The 21760-nt window shown below is 41.2% G+C and overlaps 1 protein-coding gene across 1 annotated transcript; it reads right to left on the bottom strand.

The window, feature by feature from the left end:
• Positions 1-293: 293 nt before the first annotated feature.
• Positions 294-20630, bottom strand: LOC117368562 (vomeronasal type-2 receptor 116-like). Its single transcript, XM_033962293.1, has 7 exons — positions 20567-20630; positions 19339-19521; positions 16674-16690; positions 13247-14044; positions 7821-8048; positions 5308-5434; positions 294-1189 (listed from the first exon to the last, which is right to left on the bottom strand). Exons 1-7 carry the CDS (start codon positions 20628-20630, stop codon positions 294-296), a joined length of 2313 nt encoding a protein of 770 aa, XP_033818184.1.
• Positions 20631-21760: the final 1130 nt, after the last annotated feature.

Here is a 21760-nt window from a genome sequence, read left to right as displayed (position 1 = left end):
ATTTTAGATTTAGTGCTTAGGACTTGCAAAAATTAAGGTAGGAACACTTAACACCTCCTGTTTAGGAAGTCCTAAGTTCTTTGTTAAGTCCACATTATCCAGTTTTCATTTGATCATCTTAATGTGCAAGTAGGAGAACACTGGAATGCCCATGCCCTTTCTATGACCCACCACCTTCGATTAGTACATGCTGACTGGCAAATTAATACAAAAAGCTTTAATGCACTTTCTGATTAATCATTTTCCCGTATTAAGTGTGTGATAGCATTTAATGCAGTTTAGTAAAAGAGCACCTATATTTTTCTTAGGTCCTTCTTGTTGTTCCTTTCAGGCCTCAGCAGAATAATATAGCATTTAGGGATAAAGATACAGCACAACAGTCCAGCACTGGAGGCCAGAATAGCAAATATCTCCACTGCCACCATGTACTTGCCCTTGGAGGTCAGGTATGTTGGGATGAAGGAGATCCAGATGCTGCAGACAACCAGAAGACTGAAGGTGATATTCTTGGCCTCATTGAAACTGTCAGGTAGATTTCTTGCTAGGAAAGCTATAATGAAGCTTATACCAGCCAGAAATCCCAGATAACCCAGAACACAGTAAAATGCAATTACTGACCCTTCATTACATTCAATTAATATTGTTCCAATTTCTGATCTCCTATTAAGAAATGCAAATGGGGGAGCAGTGCACAACCAGACAAGGCATAAAACTGTTTGAATAAGTGAACAGGAAAAGACTATAGAATTAGAGACCCTGGAACCCATCCATTTATGGAGTTTGCTTCCTGGTTTGGTAGCTTGGAAGGCTGTGACCACAGTGATGGTTTTTGCCAGTATAGAGGAGAGAGCGATGGAGAAAGTGATCCCAAATGTAGTCTGTCTGAGAATGCAGGTGACATCCTCAGGATGCCCAATGAATAACAATGAACAGAGGAAGCAGAGTATGAGGGAAATGAGGAGAATATAGCTGATGTGTCGGTTGTTGGCTCTCACTATGGGAGTGTCTCTGTAATAAATAAAGATTCCCAAGATGACATTAGTGATGAGAAAGAAGAACATGCTGAAGAAAGTTAAAGCAATCCCTAGAGGCTCTTCAAAAGACAGGAAAGTTATCACTTTTGGGATGCAGGCATCTCTTTTCTGATTTGACCATTGATCATCCGGGCATGTTGTACAGGTGTCCATATCTGAGAAAGAAGATTATCATATCATTATCTCACATCTATCATGAGGTCTATTTACTAAAGTGCAATTAAATATCATGAGTCCTATAATCTTCACAGCTCAGCCAAGAAAGAGCAGTTTAATTCACATTAACTGCATGGAGAGTGAAGGACTGTGAACTGCATTTTGAGTTAGCACCTGGTACTTTAACTCTAATGTCTGCAAATGTCTGCATGTAAGAGCAGGTAGTATATGCACTCATGCTACTACAAGCAGATACCATAGACCATTGCACAAAAAAATGCAACCATTCCCCCCAATATGAATCCTGAACCCCTCCATTCTACTGGAGAAGACCTAACCCTTCTCTCGCTCATACGGATCACCCAGCCTTTAATGGTGGTGTCCCTGGGGTTTAGGCAGGGGGCATGAGCAATCCTCAGACATTTTTGTTGCTTTTCAAGCTCAAATTGAAAATAGTGGCTCTGATCCATAGTACTACAGTGTACCAAATAAGTAAGATACAACTTTGAGTTAGTTCTGAAAGGCTGATAAAGCAATATGAGGAAAGAGGAATCATTATTACCCCACTTGTAATGCATGAGAGATACCCATAAAAAGTGCTGGGGGTGTGATTTCAGGCTTGGGTCTCTGGCCCTATATCAAGGAGTTATGGGTCAAAGATATTAAGAGAAACAAATGTCACAAACTTTATTGGAATGGTAGGTAGGGTGGACAGGTGAGTAGTATGGAAATCTAGAATCCTGTCAGGGGTGTGAATTCAAAACAGCACATTGCACTCTTCATACAGCTATCTTCAGACATTCAGTTTTTCCTTGGAACTTATTCTCAATAGTTCATCACCTTAATCCAAGACAGGGCCAAACAACTTTAAGCTGTGCACAATTCAGTCTTGCAGCCATCCCTGTGGGTTTTAAATAATTATTTTTTCTTTTTTATATAGTTTCATAAGAACATAAGAATTGCCACCTGCTGGGTCAGACCTGTGGTCCATCGTTAAATAGTCTGTTTCCGCGGTGGCCCTTAGGTCAAAGACCAGTTTCCCAACCGAGAACAGCCCTACCTGCGTAAGCTCCAGTTCTCTTATTGTAAACCATTTAGATATCTTTGATGGATATAAATCAAGAAATTAATAAACCTGAAACTTATGGAAAGTGTATTCAAGCAGCCTGGTATAATTCTGCAAGCAGAGAATCAGTTTAGACAAGCCCACAACTCTCAGGAGGAGCCAAGTGATTAAAGAACAGCCTACACTTGTTGCAAGTTTCCACAAGCCTAGCAATGGAAGGCAAAGAGGTGGAACGGAGAGCAGCAGCACTGAGAAGACACAGGTAATGAAGCCAAAAGCCCAGCCACACTTGGAGTGGAGAAGCAGAGTCCCCCAATGAAACCAGGTCATACATCTACATCCCCACCCGCACCCTCCGCTCAGAAACGGAGATACGCCCATGCATTTCCCCCGGAAGGTCCCTCCTCTCAGAAACCGCCTGCAAACGCTCCTACAGCCACTTCATTCCCCAACTCAGGAACCAACTCCCCCCTCAACTCAGACTACAGAACTCACTAATGACATTCTGGAAAATGGTAAAGACCCTCCTCTTCAACTAAAGGTCACCCACAGTCTACACCCAACCCTCTTAAACCCCACCTCTACCCTTCTTTCTCCATTCTAATCTTCTGCCTAAATTTCTGTATAGTCCACTCTCAGCCTATACTCAAATAACTTGTATCTAAACTAAACTACTTATATTTAAACTACTATTCTTAATTTGCTGTATAGTCCCTATGTCTAAACTGCTGCACAGTCTCATATGTCCAAGTATTTAAATCTACTGTATAATCTTGTGTGTCCAATACACTCCATTGTGAATGTTTACTTGTAAACCGTTCTGAGCTACTGGGAGGACGGGATAAAAATCTAAATAAATAAATTAAATTAATTTTGTATTTGAATTCTGTGAAAATAAAATGAAGGAAGGGGTTCTCAGGGAAGACAAGGCCATAGTCAAAAGATTAAATTAATGTTTTGCATTTGTCTACAATGAGGAAGATAAGGGGCAGATACCAGTATCAGAAATGGTAGTCAATGCTGATAAATCATAGAAACTGAAACAGATCTCTGAAATACTGGAAGATATAGAGGTCCTTTTATCAAGCAGCGGTAGGGGTTTAACCACCTGCCACTCTAGCTGCTAATGCCTGCATTGAGCAGGTGTTAGTTTTTTAGCCGGCCGTGGGGGTTAGCCGCTAGCGCGGCTTGATATAAGGACCCCTTAATGTATTTTGAAGATTTAAATTACTTAATTATATTATTGTAATCACATCATATGTATTATTGTATTAATAATTGAGATGAGTATGGGAGAAAATATTTGTTTTATGTATTATTTGTGTAGTTTATAGTGCGTTTTATGCAGTATTTTATGTTCAATTAATTATATTGCACTATCAAAGATTGAAAATCAATAAAGATTAAAAAAAAGGCATGCTAATTTTAAGGCTTCAATGGCTGGGAGGGTTTAGATAGGCTAGAATAGGTAGTAACGGAGATTTCAGCAGTTGGAACCCAAGCACAGTACCGGGTAGAGCTTTGGATTCTTGCCCAGAAATAGCTAAGAAGAAAAAATTTAAAAAAATTTAAATTGAATCAGGTTAGGCAGACTGGATGGACCATTTAGGTTTTTAGCTGACGTCATCTACTATGTTATCTCACTTTTTTAAACAGCCACCTCACCTCAATAATTTTGTAATAATTCATCTTACTTTTATAAACATGTCCCCATCAGTTTTACAGCAATGGGAGAAAATCTTTAGATTATAAGCCCTTTTGGGACACTTCAAGTTTTATTTCATTTTATTAAAAATGAATAAACCACTCTGTTCCAAAGAGATATACAGTACCTACAATGTCTAAAAAATCTGAATGTAAGTCATCCTTCAGCTATAAATACAGAAGTTCACGTGTTTTACGCATTATCTTAAAAATTCTATAATATATATATTTTTTATATTTTGGTGATGGTGTGGTTCTATATAATTTTCATAAGACAAGATTGATGCATTTTTTTTTTAATTTCATGGTATCTCTGTGCTTAGGCTACGCTGAGGACCTGAGTTTTCATAGAAAGATAGAAACATGACAGCAGTTAAAGGTCTAATGGCCCATCCAGTTTGCCCTTCCCCACCATCCATTATCTTCTCTTCTCCATAAGAGATCCCACATGCCTGTTCCATGCTATATTAAATTCAGATACAGTCTTCATCTCCACCACTTCCACTGGGAGGCCATTTCACATTTCTACCTCCCTTTCTATAAAGAAGCATTTTCTTAAATTACTCCTGAGACTATCACCACTTAGCTTCATCCTATGCCTTCTTCGTCTGGTATCCTACCCTATGGTGTTTTGTTTTTAAAGAGACAAGGGCTAGTTCCTGAATTATCACCATGACTGCGTGGCCAGCTGGTAGGAAGAGAGGAATCTTAAAGAGTTTCCTTTTTAAAGATGCGTTTGATGTGTGAGCTTAATTAAGGATTATTATCAATTTTTTTCTTTTTTTACCTTTTTATTTCTCCGTTTTCTCCCCTACCTGTTGCATTTTTACCATTTATGTTTTCTTTAATATATACGATTGTAGTTCTACCCTTTCTTTCCTTATGTGTCTGTTAGTTGGAATGACTTTATTTATTAATTTGTATGATAATGTGTTAAATTTATGTATCCTTTTATAATTAATCTGATGTATCTATTTTTTATCTGTAAATCGCTTAGCAAATTAAATTAAGCGATTCAATAAGTCAAAAATAAACTTGAAACTTGAAACTTGAATCTTATCAAGTATTTTCCCCCTTCTGTAAAGGAAAAAAATAGTCCCAGCCAGCCTGTTTTCTCCCTTATTTGTATCTCTATCCTATCAATCATTGAATTTCCAGCACCTTATCATATGTATGAAATTAAATGTCTTTGTCTGATAAGCAGTATACAAATTTTTTAATAAACTTGAAACTTGAAAATGAATTACACTTTTTGGAGACCTACAGCCCTTCTTAATTTCAAGAACAGGGACCATAATAGATACCCTATATTTATTTGTATCCCATGTTTTCCATGATGTCACCCACCAGTTTGGTTGGAGATCTCTCCCTCTGCACACGGAATACAGTCATAGCAGCAGATGGGTTTTCCTTCCTTGGTTAATTTCCTGTAACCAGGATGGCAACTTGGACTGCATCTGAACTGCGGAGGTTTCTGAAGATTGAGAAAGCATGTTAGAAACATAGAAACATAGAAAGATGACGGCAGAAAAGGGCTACAGCCCACCAAGTCTGCCCACTCTACTGACCCACCTCATTAAGTCTGAGTGCTAATGACCTAGTTCCTTAACTCAACCCTCGTAGGGATCCCACATGAATGTCCCATTTATTCTTAAAGTCGAGCACGCTGGTGGCCTTGATCACCTGCACCGGAAGTTTGTTCCAGTGATCCACCACCCTTTCCGTGAAGAAATACTTCCTGGTGTCGCCACTAAATTTCCCTCCTTTGAGTTTGAGCGGGTGCCCCCTTGTGACCGAGGGTCCCTTGGGAAAGAATATGTCATTTTCCACCTCGACACGACCTGTGACGTACTTAAATGTCTCAATCATGTCACCCCTTTCCCTGTGCTCCTCTAGAGTATAGAGCTGCAGTTTGCCCAGTCTTTCTTCGTATGAGAGATCCTTATATGTAACTTCATTTGATACTGGATGGTTGTTTCTGAACTGGAATGTTTCTTTTATTTATTTTTAAATTGTCATCGTGTGTAACAGCATATTTCATGCTTAGGAAGGTACTTGTAAAAATACCCAAAAAGTGTTGATTCTTGTCAGTGCATAGACAGATTAGACCAGCCTCAGATCAGATGTGATCACTTTAATGAAAATAGATTTATATAGACTAATTAAGTTATATAATAATATATAGAGCTTACTAACCTAAGGATAGATTATAGTAATCAATAATTGAATATTCATAATACATCACATTAAAAACAATAACAGTGAAATGGAAAAAAAACCTGTTAAAAAAATGCAGAACAGCCAACAAATTTCAAAATAGAAAAAAACAGCATCATGCCTCCTCACATTCTATTTGCTTCCTGAAAAAGAACACCTTCTCCTTTCTAAGTGGGGGAGTGGCCAAGTGGTTCAAGCAGCTGCCTCAGCACCCTGAGGTTGTGAGTTCAATTCCCACAGCAGCTCCTTGTGACTCTGGGAAAGTTGTTTAATACTTTTGGAACTTTACCTGTTCTAGCAATTTTTAAAGACTCGTTATTTAACTTTGATAGAAACTGTAAATAAATGATTTGTGACTACAGGATGGATTTGACATCTCCAGTGTATCTTTTTGTTGATTTTGCTTTGCGTCGAGGCTTGGTACCTTCTTTCCCTTTCCCTATAATACTTTATTGTACCAGGTCTAAATTAAGTACCTGTCTAAAACATGTAAAACACTTTGTAATCACAGAAAAAAGCAATATATCAAACCCCATCCCCTTTCTTTCTGTTTCAAATGAGTCAGGAGTTTGTTCCAAGTAAGTAGGCAGACATGCCTGTAACAGTTAATTAGTGTCAATTAACTCCAATTGACTAATTACTATGGGCTAGATTCACTAACCTTCCGATCCGTGTCCAATCCATGGGCGATTGGAGGCAGGCCGACTGATTCACCAACCATCTTCTTGCAAATGGGGGTGATCATAGGCATGCCACCAACTGACCACAGATCATTAGAGCCCTGACAGTAGTGACAGGAGAAGCAGCCTCTTGTCACTGCTGTCAGGGCTTTTGCCGGCTTTTAACAGTTTTTTAATCGGGCAGATATTTTGCGTGTTTTATACACACAAAATAGCAGCTTGGGACTTCCTTAGGTACTCACTAAAGAAGTCCCTGATTGGTTGAGGCACCTCAGGCCCCTTCCAAGTGCTGAGCCCAAGGCACCTGAGCCAATCAGGCCCTTAGGCCCCATCCCTCCTGCTATAGGCTACAACAGCAGCGGGCAGAGGCAATGGTGGGATCATCGGGGGGCATCGTCATGGGGGGGGGGAATGGCATGCGGGTTAAAGATTTTTGCAGAATGTATAAAAAAGGGGAAGTGCAAGAGAGTCGGGGCTGAGAGCAGGAGATTGGGGCAGAGAGCAGGAGATTGGGGCAGAGAGCAGGAGATTGGGGTAGAGAGCAGGAGATTGGGGCAGAGAGCAGGGTTTTTGTACAAGTGACTAGTCCTCACCAGTCGCTTGTTTTTGGATTGGCCAGCAAGTCAGTGTGCCCTAAAAATGTTTAGTGAATCATGTCTTTCCCGTTTCCCCTCATTTGCATGCATGGATCAGAATCGGATCGGAAGAGAGGTTAGTGAATTGGGTCGGAGGAAAATCAGGTCGTAAAGGGGTCACAAACTGATCGGTACACGATCGGTTTGCTTAGTGAATCTAGCCCTATATGTACTCATCTGGGATCAGCACTCCAATTGAAGTGACCTTTACAGAATCTGGAAGCTAACGTTTTGCCCAGAAAGCCAAAATACAACATTCTATTGACCATTTTATGACAAGTTTCATGATACCTGTTTGGATCAGCACCTCTGATAGTTTAAATCTGACCTGAGTGAAAGAATTCTCCCAGATGATCGCCTTCTCATCAATGGTGAAATCCTGCCCTGGGGGAGCATGGGGGTTATAACGTCCAACAACTTTATATTCCAATGTTATATTAGGAAGAAAGTTCAAATTCAAAATATTGTATCCAGAGGTGAGGTCTCCATTCTCATCCAGGTACATCTCTTCCTCTAGGCCATTCTTAAAATGGAGGCGCCTCATATAACGATGGAGCTAAGTGAGGGGTGCATTTTAAGTAATGTCAGGTTAGAGAGATAATTTCAAGCATACATAAACATTTGTTTATAACTGTGAGAAGAAGTAATTTTAAAGCGCTCTTTATCTCCTCCTACTTACAGATAGACACAACCTTAAAGTACGGACCAAATCCCTGAAGAAGCTTAGGAAAATTATTTTATAACAGCCATATAAACTTCTCTGATTCCATTCTAGAAGTGCAGTAACCCCCTCAAATATAAATGATAATTTACATTTTCTAAGCGTAGTGTGCTTCGTAGTTTTTAAAAATTTTATGGTTACCATTATGAATTAATAAGATAGTATGTGTACATAAAAAATGAATGGAAGAAATTAGGGGCAGAATTGGGGGTGGGACTAGGGCGGGATTGGGGTAGGGCTATGGTGGGATTTGGGGCGGGACTGACAATTAATAGATGTTCCCTTTTGATGAAAAAATAAATGGTCACCTTAGTCATGCCTGCAGCAACAAGTTTCAGTTAGCGTTCATAAGAACATAAGAGCTGCTGCTGCTGCTGCTGGGTCAGACCACTGGTCCATCTTGCCCAGCAGCCCGCTTACACGGCGGCCTTCTGGTCAAACTGAGACTAGCCCTACCGGTGAGTGGCTTAACATGAAGAATTTTATTTATGGATTGATTTTTGGATTTATTTATGGATTTATTTATGGATTTATGGATTTATTTATGGATTGATTTTTATGATTGATATGCAACAAGTACAGGTTTTTTTTTCATATGTAAAGTTTTATACAAAATAGTTTTTTTGAGGACTGATAATAGTAGAGTCACTAATGCGATTTTCATTTTGGCTTTGCAGCATTCTACTCTAAAAGCTCACCCAAGCCCTGAAGAAAGGGTTGAAACGGATATTCCGTTGGAGAAGTGTTGCTGCTAAGCAAGCTAAGTACACGTTCGATAAATTAGAGTGCATTTAGTAGGTTTTTTAAACTTTATTTTATTCAAATTTTTCATCATAAAAAGTACAAAAACTTGAAAGGATTTGGAAATAATCCAATAAGGTAAATATAATTGAATTAACATCAAACAATAGATTAATTAATTATTTAGTCCACAATCTTTGGCTCCAAGAACAAAGAAAATTAAAATAAAGCAAAACAAATACTTAACCTATTAGACAGAATCAGGGACACAGGCCAGGATTCACTAAACCTCCAAACTGTGCATGATCCGTTTCCGTTTGCAAGCAGGCCGACTGATTCAGTAAAGGCCTACATGCAAATGGGGATGATCGTTAGCAAGCCCCCCTACCCACGTCCAGAGCAATCCCGACTCATGCGCACACAGGAGAAGCAGCCTCCTGTCATTGCTGTCAGAGCTCAGCCCATCTGAGATCTCTCTTGCCTGCTCCCGGACTCTCCTGCTCTCTGCCGCCATTCCTTGTAGTGCAAGCCCGTGGTTTTAAAGCGGGCTTGTACTGCATGGTTAAAGGCGGTAGAAAGCAGGAGATTCCGGGAGCAGGCAAGAGAGATCGGCCTGACACCCCCCCCAGGCCCCGATCTCTCCTGCCTGCCCTGCTCTGCCACACCTCCCCCCCCCCGAGAAATAAGCAGGAGGGATACCAACTCCCTTCTGCCATCAGCGGTAAAAAAAAAATGCTGCATGCATGCAGCACGGCCCTCCCTCACCCTCGCCCCCTCCCGGCACGGCCCCAACCCCCCAGCACCAAAAAGTTGGGAGCAGGAGGGGTGCTCAATCCCTCCTGCTCCTAGGCCAACCACCTCCGGCCCACCTCTGGTTGACCCATGCGGTTGGGCCCGGCCCACCTACCCGGTACCTGTAAAAGAGTTGGGAGGGGTGCCCGGTCCCTCCCAATCCTTGGACAAGGCTCCCCAACATCTTTGGAAACAGGAGGGGTGCCCGAACCCTCCTCCTGCTCCTTTGCACTGCCAAAATCTTCGGGAGCAGGAGGAAAGTCCTCCTGCTCCTACTCTTCAATTGGTCGTCATCTGATGCATGGGGAGAGGCCTAAGGCCCTGATTGGTTGAGGCGCCTCGGAATCCTCCCTATGGAGGGGCCTGGGGCACCTCAGCCAATCAGAGATTTCCTTAGGTAGGAGTCTAAGGAAGTCCCTGATTGGCCAAAACAGAGGAATACATAAAAAAGAGGAATACATTAAAAACAAACAAACAGAGGAATATAAAAAAACAGAGGAATACATAAATTTAAATTAGTATTCCTTTCCACTAGGGGTATAGAAACCTTAGATAAGCTTTCTCAATCTATGGCATTTGCTTTGGTAAAAATCTGGAAAGATCTTCCTTCAGAAATTAGACTCCTCTCTTCTTTGACATTTCATAGAAAGACTTTGAAGACGTATCTTTTTAAGAAATTCTTAAATGATAAATAAGGGATTGTAATAGATTAATTTTGTCGTATCATTGCCTCCTTTGCCTTTTTGGTTAATTTTGTAAACCGTATCGAGTCCCTTTCTGAGAATGACCCGGTATATAAGACAAAGGCCTGGATCGATTGGTATTGGTTATACACATTCAGTGAATATTTAATTACAGTGGAGCTCATTGCAATTCAAACAAAGGACTAGATCTGTTGGCTACTACTGCATGATCAAAGGGAGAGGAAGTATAAAATTTGATAATGGAAGAGCAGAGTCAGGAGCTGTTTAACCTGTGCTACTGGGGTTATTGCTGAGCATGTGACAAACCCTCCCCAAAAAACTTATATATACTGTATATACTCGAGTATAAGTTGATCTGAATATAAGTCGAGACCCTCATTTTCCCCCCCAAAAGGAAGAAAAATGGTTGACTCGAATATGTCGGGAGGCTTAATATTCAAGTATCCTGTCATGCCAGGTTCTGCATTCAGCCCCCCTCCCTGCCAAGTTGTGCACCCAGCCCCCTTCCCTCCCTGCCCTGCACTCAGTCCCATTCCTTACCAGGCTGTGAACCAAGCCCCCCTCCCTGCCAAGTTTTGAATATTGTCCCCCCTCCCTGCCAGGCAATGAACAATGTCCCACCTTCCTTCCTTGTACCCTCTTCCCCCTAAAAAGAGCCAACCTCATCAGTGATGTCACAATGGCTTGATTGTCCCATACTCTCCTTTAACCCAGCCAGTAGATTAACCCTTTCCCTTAACTTAAACCACCTAATGGTAGGCTGGGACAGAAGGGATCCCTCCTGTCTCCTGCCCTGGCTGACACTAATAATTACCATCCTCCCTCCTTCCCTCCCTTGTGTACCTGTTCCCTGGAAGTCCAGCATGTATCCCGAACTGAAATCCTCCTTTGTAAAGGTAGTAGCCAGCAGCGCACCCGGTCTGGCACGTAGGAGCGAGCTTTTCGTGCTGCCGGCCCGCCCTGTACCGCTCGTTGATAGGCTGCTGCGAGAACCGCAAATCCTGTGAGAACTTACGGCAGCTTATCATGGAGCAGTGCTGGGCCGGCCGGCAGCACGAAAAGCTTGCTCCTGCGTGCTGGCCCTGTTGTGCTGCTGGCTACTACATTTACAATCTTCGAGAGGATTTCAGGTGGGATACACGCTGGACCACTAATTTTGAAAAGGCGCTGAGGGGGGAGTCCCTGACCGAGTCTCAGCTCCTTTCACTCTCTCTCCTGCCTCTAATCTCAGAGCCCCCAGGGCCTGCAGCGTGTGAAGGAGCAGGGACCCTTTCTCTCTGGCTTCGGGGGGAGGAGATGGAGGACCATGCTATGGAGGTATTGGACTCCTCGCTGAAGGAGAGGGGTTTACAATTGCCAGGGGAGAGAGGCGAGGGCTCTCAGAGCATTGGTCTTCAGTGCTGGCTGCTTTTGCTGTAGGAGGAATCCTGATCAGCTCCTCAGTATGCAGGTCTCAGTGCAGCTCCTCACACCATCAATGGGTGGAGGGGAGGGATTAGGGGGAGGAGGGGGAAGGCCAGAGCAAACAGCATTAAGGTAAGTCCCAGAGAGAGAGGGCAGCGGAGGAAGAAAGGAGGGGGCGGTACAGAGAGAGAACGGGGTTAGGACTAGATAGAGATGGGGAGGGGAGGAGATGGAGGGAGAGAGAAGAAAGAAAGAGTATGTGGGTTGGGGATAGATTGAAAAAGGAAGAGGGAGAGGTGAGGGCCAGAGATGAACAGGGGGTGAGGCTGGTGAACAATTCCAAAATAAAGGGAGAGTAAAGAAAATGTGAGAGTGAAGGGGGTGACATGATAGAGAACAGAAAGAGGGGAAGGTCCATCCATTGATAGGAAAGAAGGGCAAGAACTGCAGCTTATATCCTGTTCCCAGAGGAAGACGCAAGAGTAAGTCCAAGTTCAGAAGGGAAGATAGCGGGGCCCCATACAGGCATTAGGGAGGGGGGAAGGAGGTGTAGACGGGCAGTGCCGCAAAGAGGGTGGCATGGAGCCTTTGGACTGCGTAAGCATAGAAGTGAGGAAAGAAAATGGACGGGGAGCTTTGTACGAGCACCAGAGCTGGAGGAAGTGGCAAAGTAGGATTCAAGCCCCGCTTTAACTTAGTGAGCACACGGCAGACAAAGGAATGAAATCAATGAAGCTTCCACTGAATGCAGGCACTGCTTCATCTTTCCAAGAAATTTAAGGATATTGGAGTCCCACTGGCTTGGCACTGTTGGATTGGCTACTTCTAGGAAACAGGATAGTAGGCTTGAGTCCTTTGGTCTGACCTAGTATGTGACCCAATTGGGGAGTGAGAGGGAAGAAGGGAGAAGGAAGACCAGAGAAGGGAGAGGAAAACAAAGAGAGATGCCAAGACCTTGGGGCACTCCTGGACAACAGACCCTCTTATTAGACAGATGTTTGCGGCTTCTGAGATAAGTCCTTGTAGATGGTAGTTTACGTTTGTTGTACATATGTAATTTCCTGCTTTCAAAAGGCTCATCAAGTAGTGATTTTTGCACTTTTCTTTGCTTTTTGAAATTCTGGAAAGTTGTCATTTTGCTCTTGACACTTTTGGCTTTTTATTATAACTATTACCAATTTTTGCACTTCTGAATTCATATTTATTAGATTTTTATATATATACAAAAAAAGCTTATTGAATTAGAGCTAGAGGATGGTGTTATATGATGTTTGTAGGTAACCTTGCAATTTTCACTCTAGAGTGCTGTATGCTTTTTGTCAGAGTGCCCAGTGGACCTGTGTGCCTAGGGGCCCTCGATGAATTAATTCTGTCCTGAATTCAGGTCCTTACCTTCCATGGCAAAGAGTCCAAAACGTCCATATTTTCTCTGGTCCATGTAATGCCATTTCTTGAGCCAGACATGATCATGTTATGCAGTGCGTGTGCCACGGCATACACAGCATTATACACACTGTAGCTGCTCCCAAGGAATGTGCCGAGACAGTGAGCTACGACAACTTTCTTAAGTGTAGAGTTGCAGTCTCTTCTGATCTTCTTTGGGCATCTGCTGTCACACAGGACCTTCCACCAATGTTTACTATTGACATCACTTGCCAGCCTGACAGGTATCATCTCACGGATAAATTTATAAAAATTTGGCATAGCTTTCTTATATGGTTTGAATATAAAAAACTTGTTCCTTATGTTAAAATGTTTTAGATTGTCTTTTTTTTCTACCTCAGCTATAGTGATGAAAACCAGGCCACTTTTCACATTTGCTTGAAGATTCCATAGATCATGTAGAAAAAATGCACCATTTTTTTTAAAGTAGTAAATGTTCACAGCAGATGATTGTTTAATTGCTCTAAAAAATTTCTGTAATTCTAAAACTGAGCAAATGCTCTGGTGAGGACAGCTTTGATGTAATGCGATGCAGCCACCATTCCGTTCAATCCCTTCTTTCATGATCTCGATAGCTCTCACACTGCTTTCGTCATCGGTTGATAAGATATTGACCCATTTCCAGCCAAAATACTTCAGTAGCTTGCCTATCGCAGCACAGAGATGCAACTCATTGGGGATAGTCCGGTAAAAATAAGGATACTTAACAGGGTCACTCATATAAAGATTCTGTGAGATATAACTGACCTATCAGGACAATATAAAATAATGAATATATAATCCTTTTTCATAACTCTGAGAGAACAGTTTATATCACATAGGACATAGGATTTAATAGCACATAGTTTGCAGGAGGGTGCTTGTGTCTAGGCTCCTGTTAGTCTCTCTTTTATAAAATTGCTCTCCATGAGTGTAATTTTATAAAGGAATATATAATATACCTGATATTGCATGCTCCCCCTTTGGGGATATTTAGTCATTGATACATAGACAGCCTCACATTAGGCCAACTCTCTTCCTCCCACCCTCCCTCACAAATCCAAGGAGGTACATAAATGTATTTGAATCTAGAATGATTTTAGTGCAGTATTGTTTTGCAAGTTAATCAAGGCAACATCGACGGCTTCTTTTACAAAGCCGTGTTAGCGGCTGCCCTGCACTAATGGCCACAAAGCCCATAGAGATTTAAAGGGATTTTGGGCTGTTGCCGCATGGCTTTGTAAAAGAGGCAGTAAATGGTATTGGGTTTTCTTTGGAGCCTCTGGAAGAATACAGACAAAGTGGGGAACAGTCAGTAAATTTTTCAAGCTGTAAATATTCTGCAATCCAGTCACTAAAAAGCATGTATATTTGTTTTAGAGCAGTGATCTCAAACTAGCGGCCTGGAGGTCATATACAGCCTACCAGGTACTATTTTTGCGGCCAGCGGTCTGTACTAGTGCAGACCGCTCTTTGCAGCATCCTCTGGTTTCCCCCCAGCCTCCTGCTCTTACCTTCAGATCCGCCTGAAGAGCGGATTGCCAGTGATGTAGTGATCCTTGCAGGCTTCCATTGATATCAGCAGCACGTTTCCTGTGCCGCGATCCTGCCATCACAGGAGGGGCAGGACCGCAGCAGAGGGAATGTGCTGTGGAGGCCGATGGCAGCCTGCAAGGAACGCTACAGCACCAGCGATCCTCTCTGCAGGCTGCAGTAATTAGCTGAAACTAAGACCGGGAGGCCAGGAGGAAGCTGGAGGATACTGCAAAGAAGGAGGAAACATGCAGGCCTTCAGGGGGAGGGAAGATTAATAAATTATAAAGAGCTTTACCTCATGCAAAATTGTCATTTCTTTAATAAGACATTAACGCATGTATTGTTTGGCCATTCCCCCCAATAAAGTGGTCTAAGAAGGGAATTAAGATGGATTGATATTGTAAGATTGATTTTCAATGCTTTGATTTGATTTTCCTCCCTGTGTTTAATGGAGCAAGATGTATTCTTGTAAAGTTTGATGTATAATTAAAAATAAATAAATTAAAAAAATAAGACATTAACTATTTTTTTCTGAGGCCCTCCAAGTACCTACAAATCCAAAATGCGGTCCTGCAAAAGGTTTGAATTTGAGACCACTGTTTTAGAGTGAATGCATATGAAGTAAAGGGAAATAGGGACATTTCAAGGGGAAACAGTAAGCAGGAAGATGGGCTATTTCTTCCTTCTGGTTGCAACTTTTGGTTTAATTTTCAAGGCTCCTTTCTCTTGAGAACACAGATTAGTGCACGGGTAGATGAGGTTAAATATGATCAAGTGCAGGGTTCCATGTTAGAAGTCACCACCCATGGAAAGGATCTAGATGTCATCACTGAGGATACATTGAAATCCAGAGCTCAGTGTGTGGTGGCAGCTAAGAAATCAAATCAGATTTTAGAAATGGGAAAAAAAGATGCAGAACCATCTGAGACTCATTCAACCAGATCACAGAGGAAGCTGTTGAAATAGAGTCATAGAATCATAGAGTATGACGACAGAAAAGGGCCATTGGCCCAACAAGTCTGCCCACTCCAAGAGCCCTCCCCTTAAAAGAACCTACCCCATAAAAGAACCCTCCCCCTAAGCATTTCCCCGGAGTGAACCCACATGTTTATCCCATTGTCTCTTGAAGTCGAGCACATTGCCGGCCTCATCTACCTGACGTGGATGACCATTCCAACAATCAACCACCCTTTCAGTGAAGAAGTACTTCCTGATGTCACCATGAAGTCTCCCACCCTTGAGTTTGAGTGGATGCCCTCTTGTTGCTGTGGGACCTGTAAGGAAAAAGATATCTTCCTCTACCTCAGTAAGGCCTGTAAGATGTTTGAACGTCTCCCCTCTCTCTGCGTTCTTCGAGAGAATATAACTGCAGTCTGCTTAGACGGTCTTCATATGGGAGATCCTTGAGTCCTTGAGGCCTACAACCTGCCCTTTCTCCAGCAAAAATAGTACAAGTGAGTATTGGCCTCGTTGAAGGGGGCCAATTAAATTGTTCACTCCTTGTTTGGAGAAGGGCAGCAGACAACAACACAAAAAAAGACCTGTGGTACACCTCCTGTTGATAAAGAGCTCCCTTGATGAGGACAAGCTCAAAAACTACCAACTAGTCCCTAACATGCGTTTCCTGACAAAACATAGAATGGACAGTTTGCATTCAACTCAATAACCAGTTAATTGAATGTAAATATCTAGACCAGGATGTCAATATGGCTTCAGACCTGGGTATAGAACAAAGATAGTTATTGTGTCCCTTCTTGATAATCTGCACAGGGATCATTACAGGACATTAGCCTTTAACACTGAATCATAATATCATTCTTACAAGACTGGCAAAAAAAGGTATTTGTAGCACAGTACTTACAGTACATGGCTCAAAACCTATTTGTCAAAGAGACAACAATGAGTTTTGTTCAGCAACAATACATCATTACCTTGGACAGTGAACTGTGGGGTACCACAGGGGTCCATACTCTCTTCCATCTGATTTAATATCCACCTTAAGCCTTTGGCTGAACTGCTTCAGTCAATGGACTCAAAATTCTATATCCATACCAATAACATGCAACTTCTCTTACCCATTGAATGAGATCTACCCATAGCTTTGAGTAAACTGACTGCCTGTTGTGACCGGGCATGGCCAAGCTGGGCTCAGCAAGTGACCTAACCCATGCACACAAACCTCGGCCGAGCGGTTTGCGAGGTTGTTTTGGTATCAAAATAAAAGAGTTCAAAACTTTGGGTGCAATTTTTTTGGGTACTATTTATTGTTTCACCAGCATAAACAAGTGTCAAATAAAATGCTCAGGTTTGTGTCATCTTGTGCTTAAGTCCAGCATTCACAAAACAAAACAAAACAATTGCTGTCCAAAAATATAACAGAATATAAAAGCCTTATTCCAACAAAATAAAAGCTTTTCTTCTGAGGAAGGGCACTTTGTCCCTCAAGGGCCCTCCGTCACATATGAAGTGGAACTCTTATTAACTAACTGATGTCAAGACTCTATATGCAGGTCTGCCCTACATTTCATTTTCAACCTTCTTAAATTTCATTTATTAAAAAAGCAAGCTGAAGCCCTGCAGGACACCAAGCTTTTCTGGAAGAACACAAACTTGTCATGTCTTTGAACATGAATCATGTGAGCAAGAAGTTAAGAACATAAGAAGTGCCTCTGCTGGGTCAGACCAGAGGTCCATTGTGCCCAGCAGTCCGCTCGTGTGGCGGCCTAACAGGTCCAGAACCTGTGTAGTAGTCCTCTATCTATACCCCTCTATCCCCTTTTTCTTCAGAAAATTGTCCAATCCCTTCTTGAACCCTAATACCGTACTCTGTCCTATCACGTCCTCTGGAAGCGCATTCCATGTGTCCACCACCCATTGGGGGAAGAAGAACTTCCTAGCATTGGTTTTGAATCTGTCCCCTTTCAGCTTTTCCGAATGCCCTCTCGTTCTTGTAGTTTTTGAAAGTTTGAAGAATCTGTCCCTCTCCACTTTCTCTATGCCCTTCATGATCTTGTAAGTCTCTATCTTATCCCCTCTAAATCTCCTCTTCTCCAGGGAAAAGAGCCCCAGTTTCTCCAGTCTCTCAGTGTTTGAAAGATATATGGTCCCTGTTCCAGAGAAGCACAAGCAAAACAACTGGTTGTAAAGATATAGTCGTCAGGCCTTAGGAATGTACTAAACTTTTTACCTATGCTGGACCTGACCCCAAATAACACAAAAAACAACAATTTTAAATTTCCGAATAAGGAAAAGACAGAACTATAGAAAAAACTGTGGACTTGTGTATGGATTAGTCATTTATAGATAAGCGCAACTATGGTTTCCAGGAAATTGAGCTATCACGATCAAATAAGTTCACTGTTTAGGAACTGCCTCTATAGGCTAAGGCTGATTAGATCACTATCCACATTCCTGGATGAAGCATCTCTAAACATCTTAATGCACTACCTAATCATATCAAAAATTGACTATTGTAATGCTTTGTATAAGGGAATAACTCTTAAAGAAATACGCAGACTACAAATCATACAAAATACGGCAATAAAAATAATCCCTAAAAGGAAAAAAATTTGACCACGTGACTCCCCTACTGAAGAAAAAACACTGGTTACCTGTTAACCATAGAATCACATACAAAATAGCATTACTTTCACATAAAATTTTAATGAACAAAGCTCCTGCTTTTTTAGAAAAATACTTAATCCCTTATACTCCGATAAGATCTTTAAGATCAGAAGAGAAATCACTCCTCCTAGTCCCCTCATTAAGAGTCATCTACTCTAGGAGTGACACGATCTTTTCCTTCACAGCTCCCCAAATCTGGACTTCTCTCCCAACTAATATAATGGAAGAAAAACTATTTGGCAAGTTTAAAAATCTCCTGAAAAGCTGGCTTTTTAAAGATGCTTTTAACTGAGTTATGTGTATTTTTATATATTGTTCTACTAAGGGTTCTGAGATTCTGGAACATTTGATATTGGACTTATGTTCCAACATTCTGATCCTAAACGCTCTAGTTGTCATTCCTACATACAATTTATTACAGGGGCAACAAATGACATACACTACAAAAGTGGATTTACAGTTCAAAAAACGAGTGATTTTATATTCCTTATTGTTATTAGGATTTTGCCACAACTTAGTTTGTACACACATCTTACAAATATTGCAAGAAAGGCATTTAAAGAAACCTACAGGGGCACACTTTTGTTTCTGCATACACTTATTTTCGCCTGTTTTTAGTATCTCTTTTAAATTTTTACCTCTAGAATATGCTATTCTGAGCTTAAGATTTTTCAATGCTGGGTGAATGGTAATAATATCCCAATATTTATGTAAAGAATTGGATATTGAACCACTCAATCTATTCTGTCTAATGACACAGGTTACTGTATCTTCTTCGATGGACTCTTTATTGGTTTTCAGTAATAACCAATCTCTATTGCAGTATCTAGCCCTTTTAAATGCCTTTCTTATAATTTTCTTTGGATAGCCCCTGACCAATAATTTCCTTTCTAAAATCTTACCCTGTGCTTTGAATTTATGAACATCTGAACAGTTTCTTCTCAATCTGATGAACTGAGAATATGGAAGACTATTCTTTAACTTGACTGAGTGATTGCTATCATAAGATAGCAACGTATTTCTGTCAGTCTCCTTGATGTAAACATCAGTATTGAACATTGACTGATCTTGTTGAATCTCTAGGTCTAGAAAGTTCAGTTTAGTTTCAGAATATGTCATGGTAAACACTAAATTCTCATCACATGAATTCAACTACAATACAAAGTTCTGTAAAGCATCCACTGAACCCTTCCACAGCATAATCACATCATCAATAAATCTACGCCATAAATAGATATATTGATAGATATATTTGTATATACCCAGGATACTCGTTAAAGTAATAGCAAGATCTATAAGCAAAAATTGAGCGGGTAATCTTTCCCCCATCCTTTTGTTTCACTACCTTGCCCTGTTTGATTTGATTTACAAATAGTATTTAATCCTTTTTTATTTCTCCCTATTGTGTTTGTCTGGTTCAAAGGTGTGTGAATTATCTTGATTGAGCTATGTGTTTTTTCATTTTGTTACCCCAATTTTACTAGTTCTTGTAAATCACATTAAATTAAGATTTTGCTATCAAAATCAAAACTTTATTAAACTTGAAACTTAAACTTGATAGGATATGATAGATAGGAGCAAATTTGCAATATGAGTTTTGATTGGCATAAGAGTAAAGGGTGTAGCCATGAGAGAAGGTTATAAAAATCGATGCATGCCTTTGTGTAAGCTAGGGATGATTACTTACAGCTAGATATTTTCTTGCCTTGACATCTACCTGTACCAATCCCTCCAATGTATACCAAATGAGACAATATCCTTTGTTAAATACATTTTGTGCTGTTACATTTTCATATTCTGCTTAAATAAAATATTGGGTAATATTGCTTTTGGGTAATACATTGCCCGGTTATGTCAATTATTGAGGAGCTTGGCAGTGGCTTCTCACTTCTTCCAGGCAAAACTCCCTTGGGGTTAGGCTTAATGCCCCAAGGATGGGATCCTCTCCAAATAATATTCCCTCTATGGATCAGCTTGGAAAGATCCCCTTCCCAGATCCCAACAAAATAGCTGCCTGTGGCTTGTATTTAAAGTTCAAAACAAAACCTCAACATTTTCAATAAACTTGGGCAGACTTTACTTTTCCCTCCAGCTCCTTTATTAGCAATGGCTCTCAGCCTATGTCCATACCTTCAAAGCTGAGCAAATCAGAACATTCTATTTCCATATCATAGGTAATATCATTATCTGCCATTTCACTATCCTGTACAAACCCAGAATTAACCTTATCATTAGCCTCTTCATCACAAATCTCTGCCTGAGTTTGTTGACATGAGGTGGACTGTTGCTTTCTGGTTCTCTGTGGCTGTAGTCTCCTGCTTTCTTTTTGCTGTGTGGCTCTGGCTTGCTGAGTCTGGAGCAGATGTGCGCTCTGAGGCTGGTCCTGAAACTGTCTGTGTGAAAACTAAACCCTTTTCTTTCATTGCAGGGAGCTGATTAGTCCTCCATGCAGGTGTGTTAGGGTAGCCTGCCCTCAGAGAATTTCTCACCAGGCCTAAACCAGTTTGAGCTTGTTTGGGTGTGGTGAGTATGCCATTCCTGCTCTTTTCTTTTTCTGGCCCTATGGCTGCTGGGAGATGTAGCCTTTCCCTCTGTTTTCCCACAACTGGCTTAGGTAAAGCTAATCCGGATCTGCCTGCTTTAGGCAGGGCTTTAGGAGGTTTCTTTACTGGAAGGCTTGGCTTGTGAGTATTCCTAGGGACTACTTTGGGACTCTCCTTAGCAGGCTTAGGAATACTTTCAAGGGATTTAACCTCATTTTCTTCTTCCAGCAAGGCTTCCTCACTAGGAACAGGGTCCGCCCTGTGACACTGTCTAACAGCAAATCAGGAATGAGAAAACAACAACAAACTCCATCTGAACCCCAACAAAACAGAGATTCCATGGGTTCCTAACACAATGGGACAAATACCTGACTTCAAAATTTATTTCAAGTTTCAAGTTTCAAGTTTATTTACATTTGATATATCGCTTATAAAAAATATCTAAGCGATGTACAATTAAAAACCAGCAGATTGTGGCAATACATGTAATTTCACTAAGTTAGACAATTGACAAAACAATGTGGACAAACATGATTGGGTAGGAAGGAAGGGGAAAGTTACAATTGCATTATTTGTTAGAATTTACATAGAATGGGTAATACAATAGGTATGATTAGAATGAAGCAAGAGAAAAAAAAAAATTTGGGTACGTATGAACACTGAAATGACCAAGTCCCAATTTGTATTAGCATCGTTCTGCTGTCCTCACTACAGATGCATCCAGGGACACCTCTGTAGAAAGAAAATCACACATACCCAAACACACATGCAAATAGGCAAA

This window comes from Geotrypetes seraphini, chromosome 10 (assembly GCF_902459505.1).
Source record: "Geotrypetes seraphini chromosome 10, aGeoSer1.1, whole genome shotgun sequence".
Taxonomy (NCBI): domain Eukaryota; kingdom Metazoa; phylum Chordata; class Amphibia; order Gymnophiona; family Dermophiidae; genus Geotrypetes; species Geotrypetes seraphini.
Note: the sequence above shows the minus strand (reverse complement) of the source record. Positions and strands in the feature narration are given on the sequence as shown.

Bases quoted from the DNA above. Each gene is read 5' to 3' on its own strand.
- LOC117368562 (XM_033962293.1), bottom strand. From the start codon at position 20,630: ATGGCAGATAATGATATTACCTATGATATGGAAATAGAATGTTCTGAT. The intron at 19,522-20,566 runs GTATGGACATAG...TGAACTTTCTAG, and splicing joins TGATTTGCTCAGCTTTGAAG to ACCTAGAGATTCAACAAGAT. The intron at 5,435-7,820 runs GTCAGATTTAAA...CTCAATCTTCAG, and splicing joins GGGAGAATTCTTTCACTCAG to AAACCTCCGCAGTTCAGATG.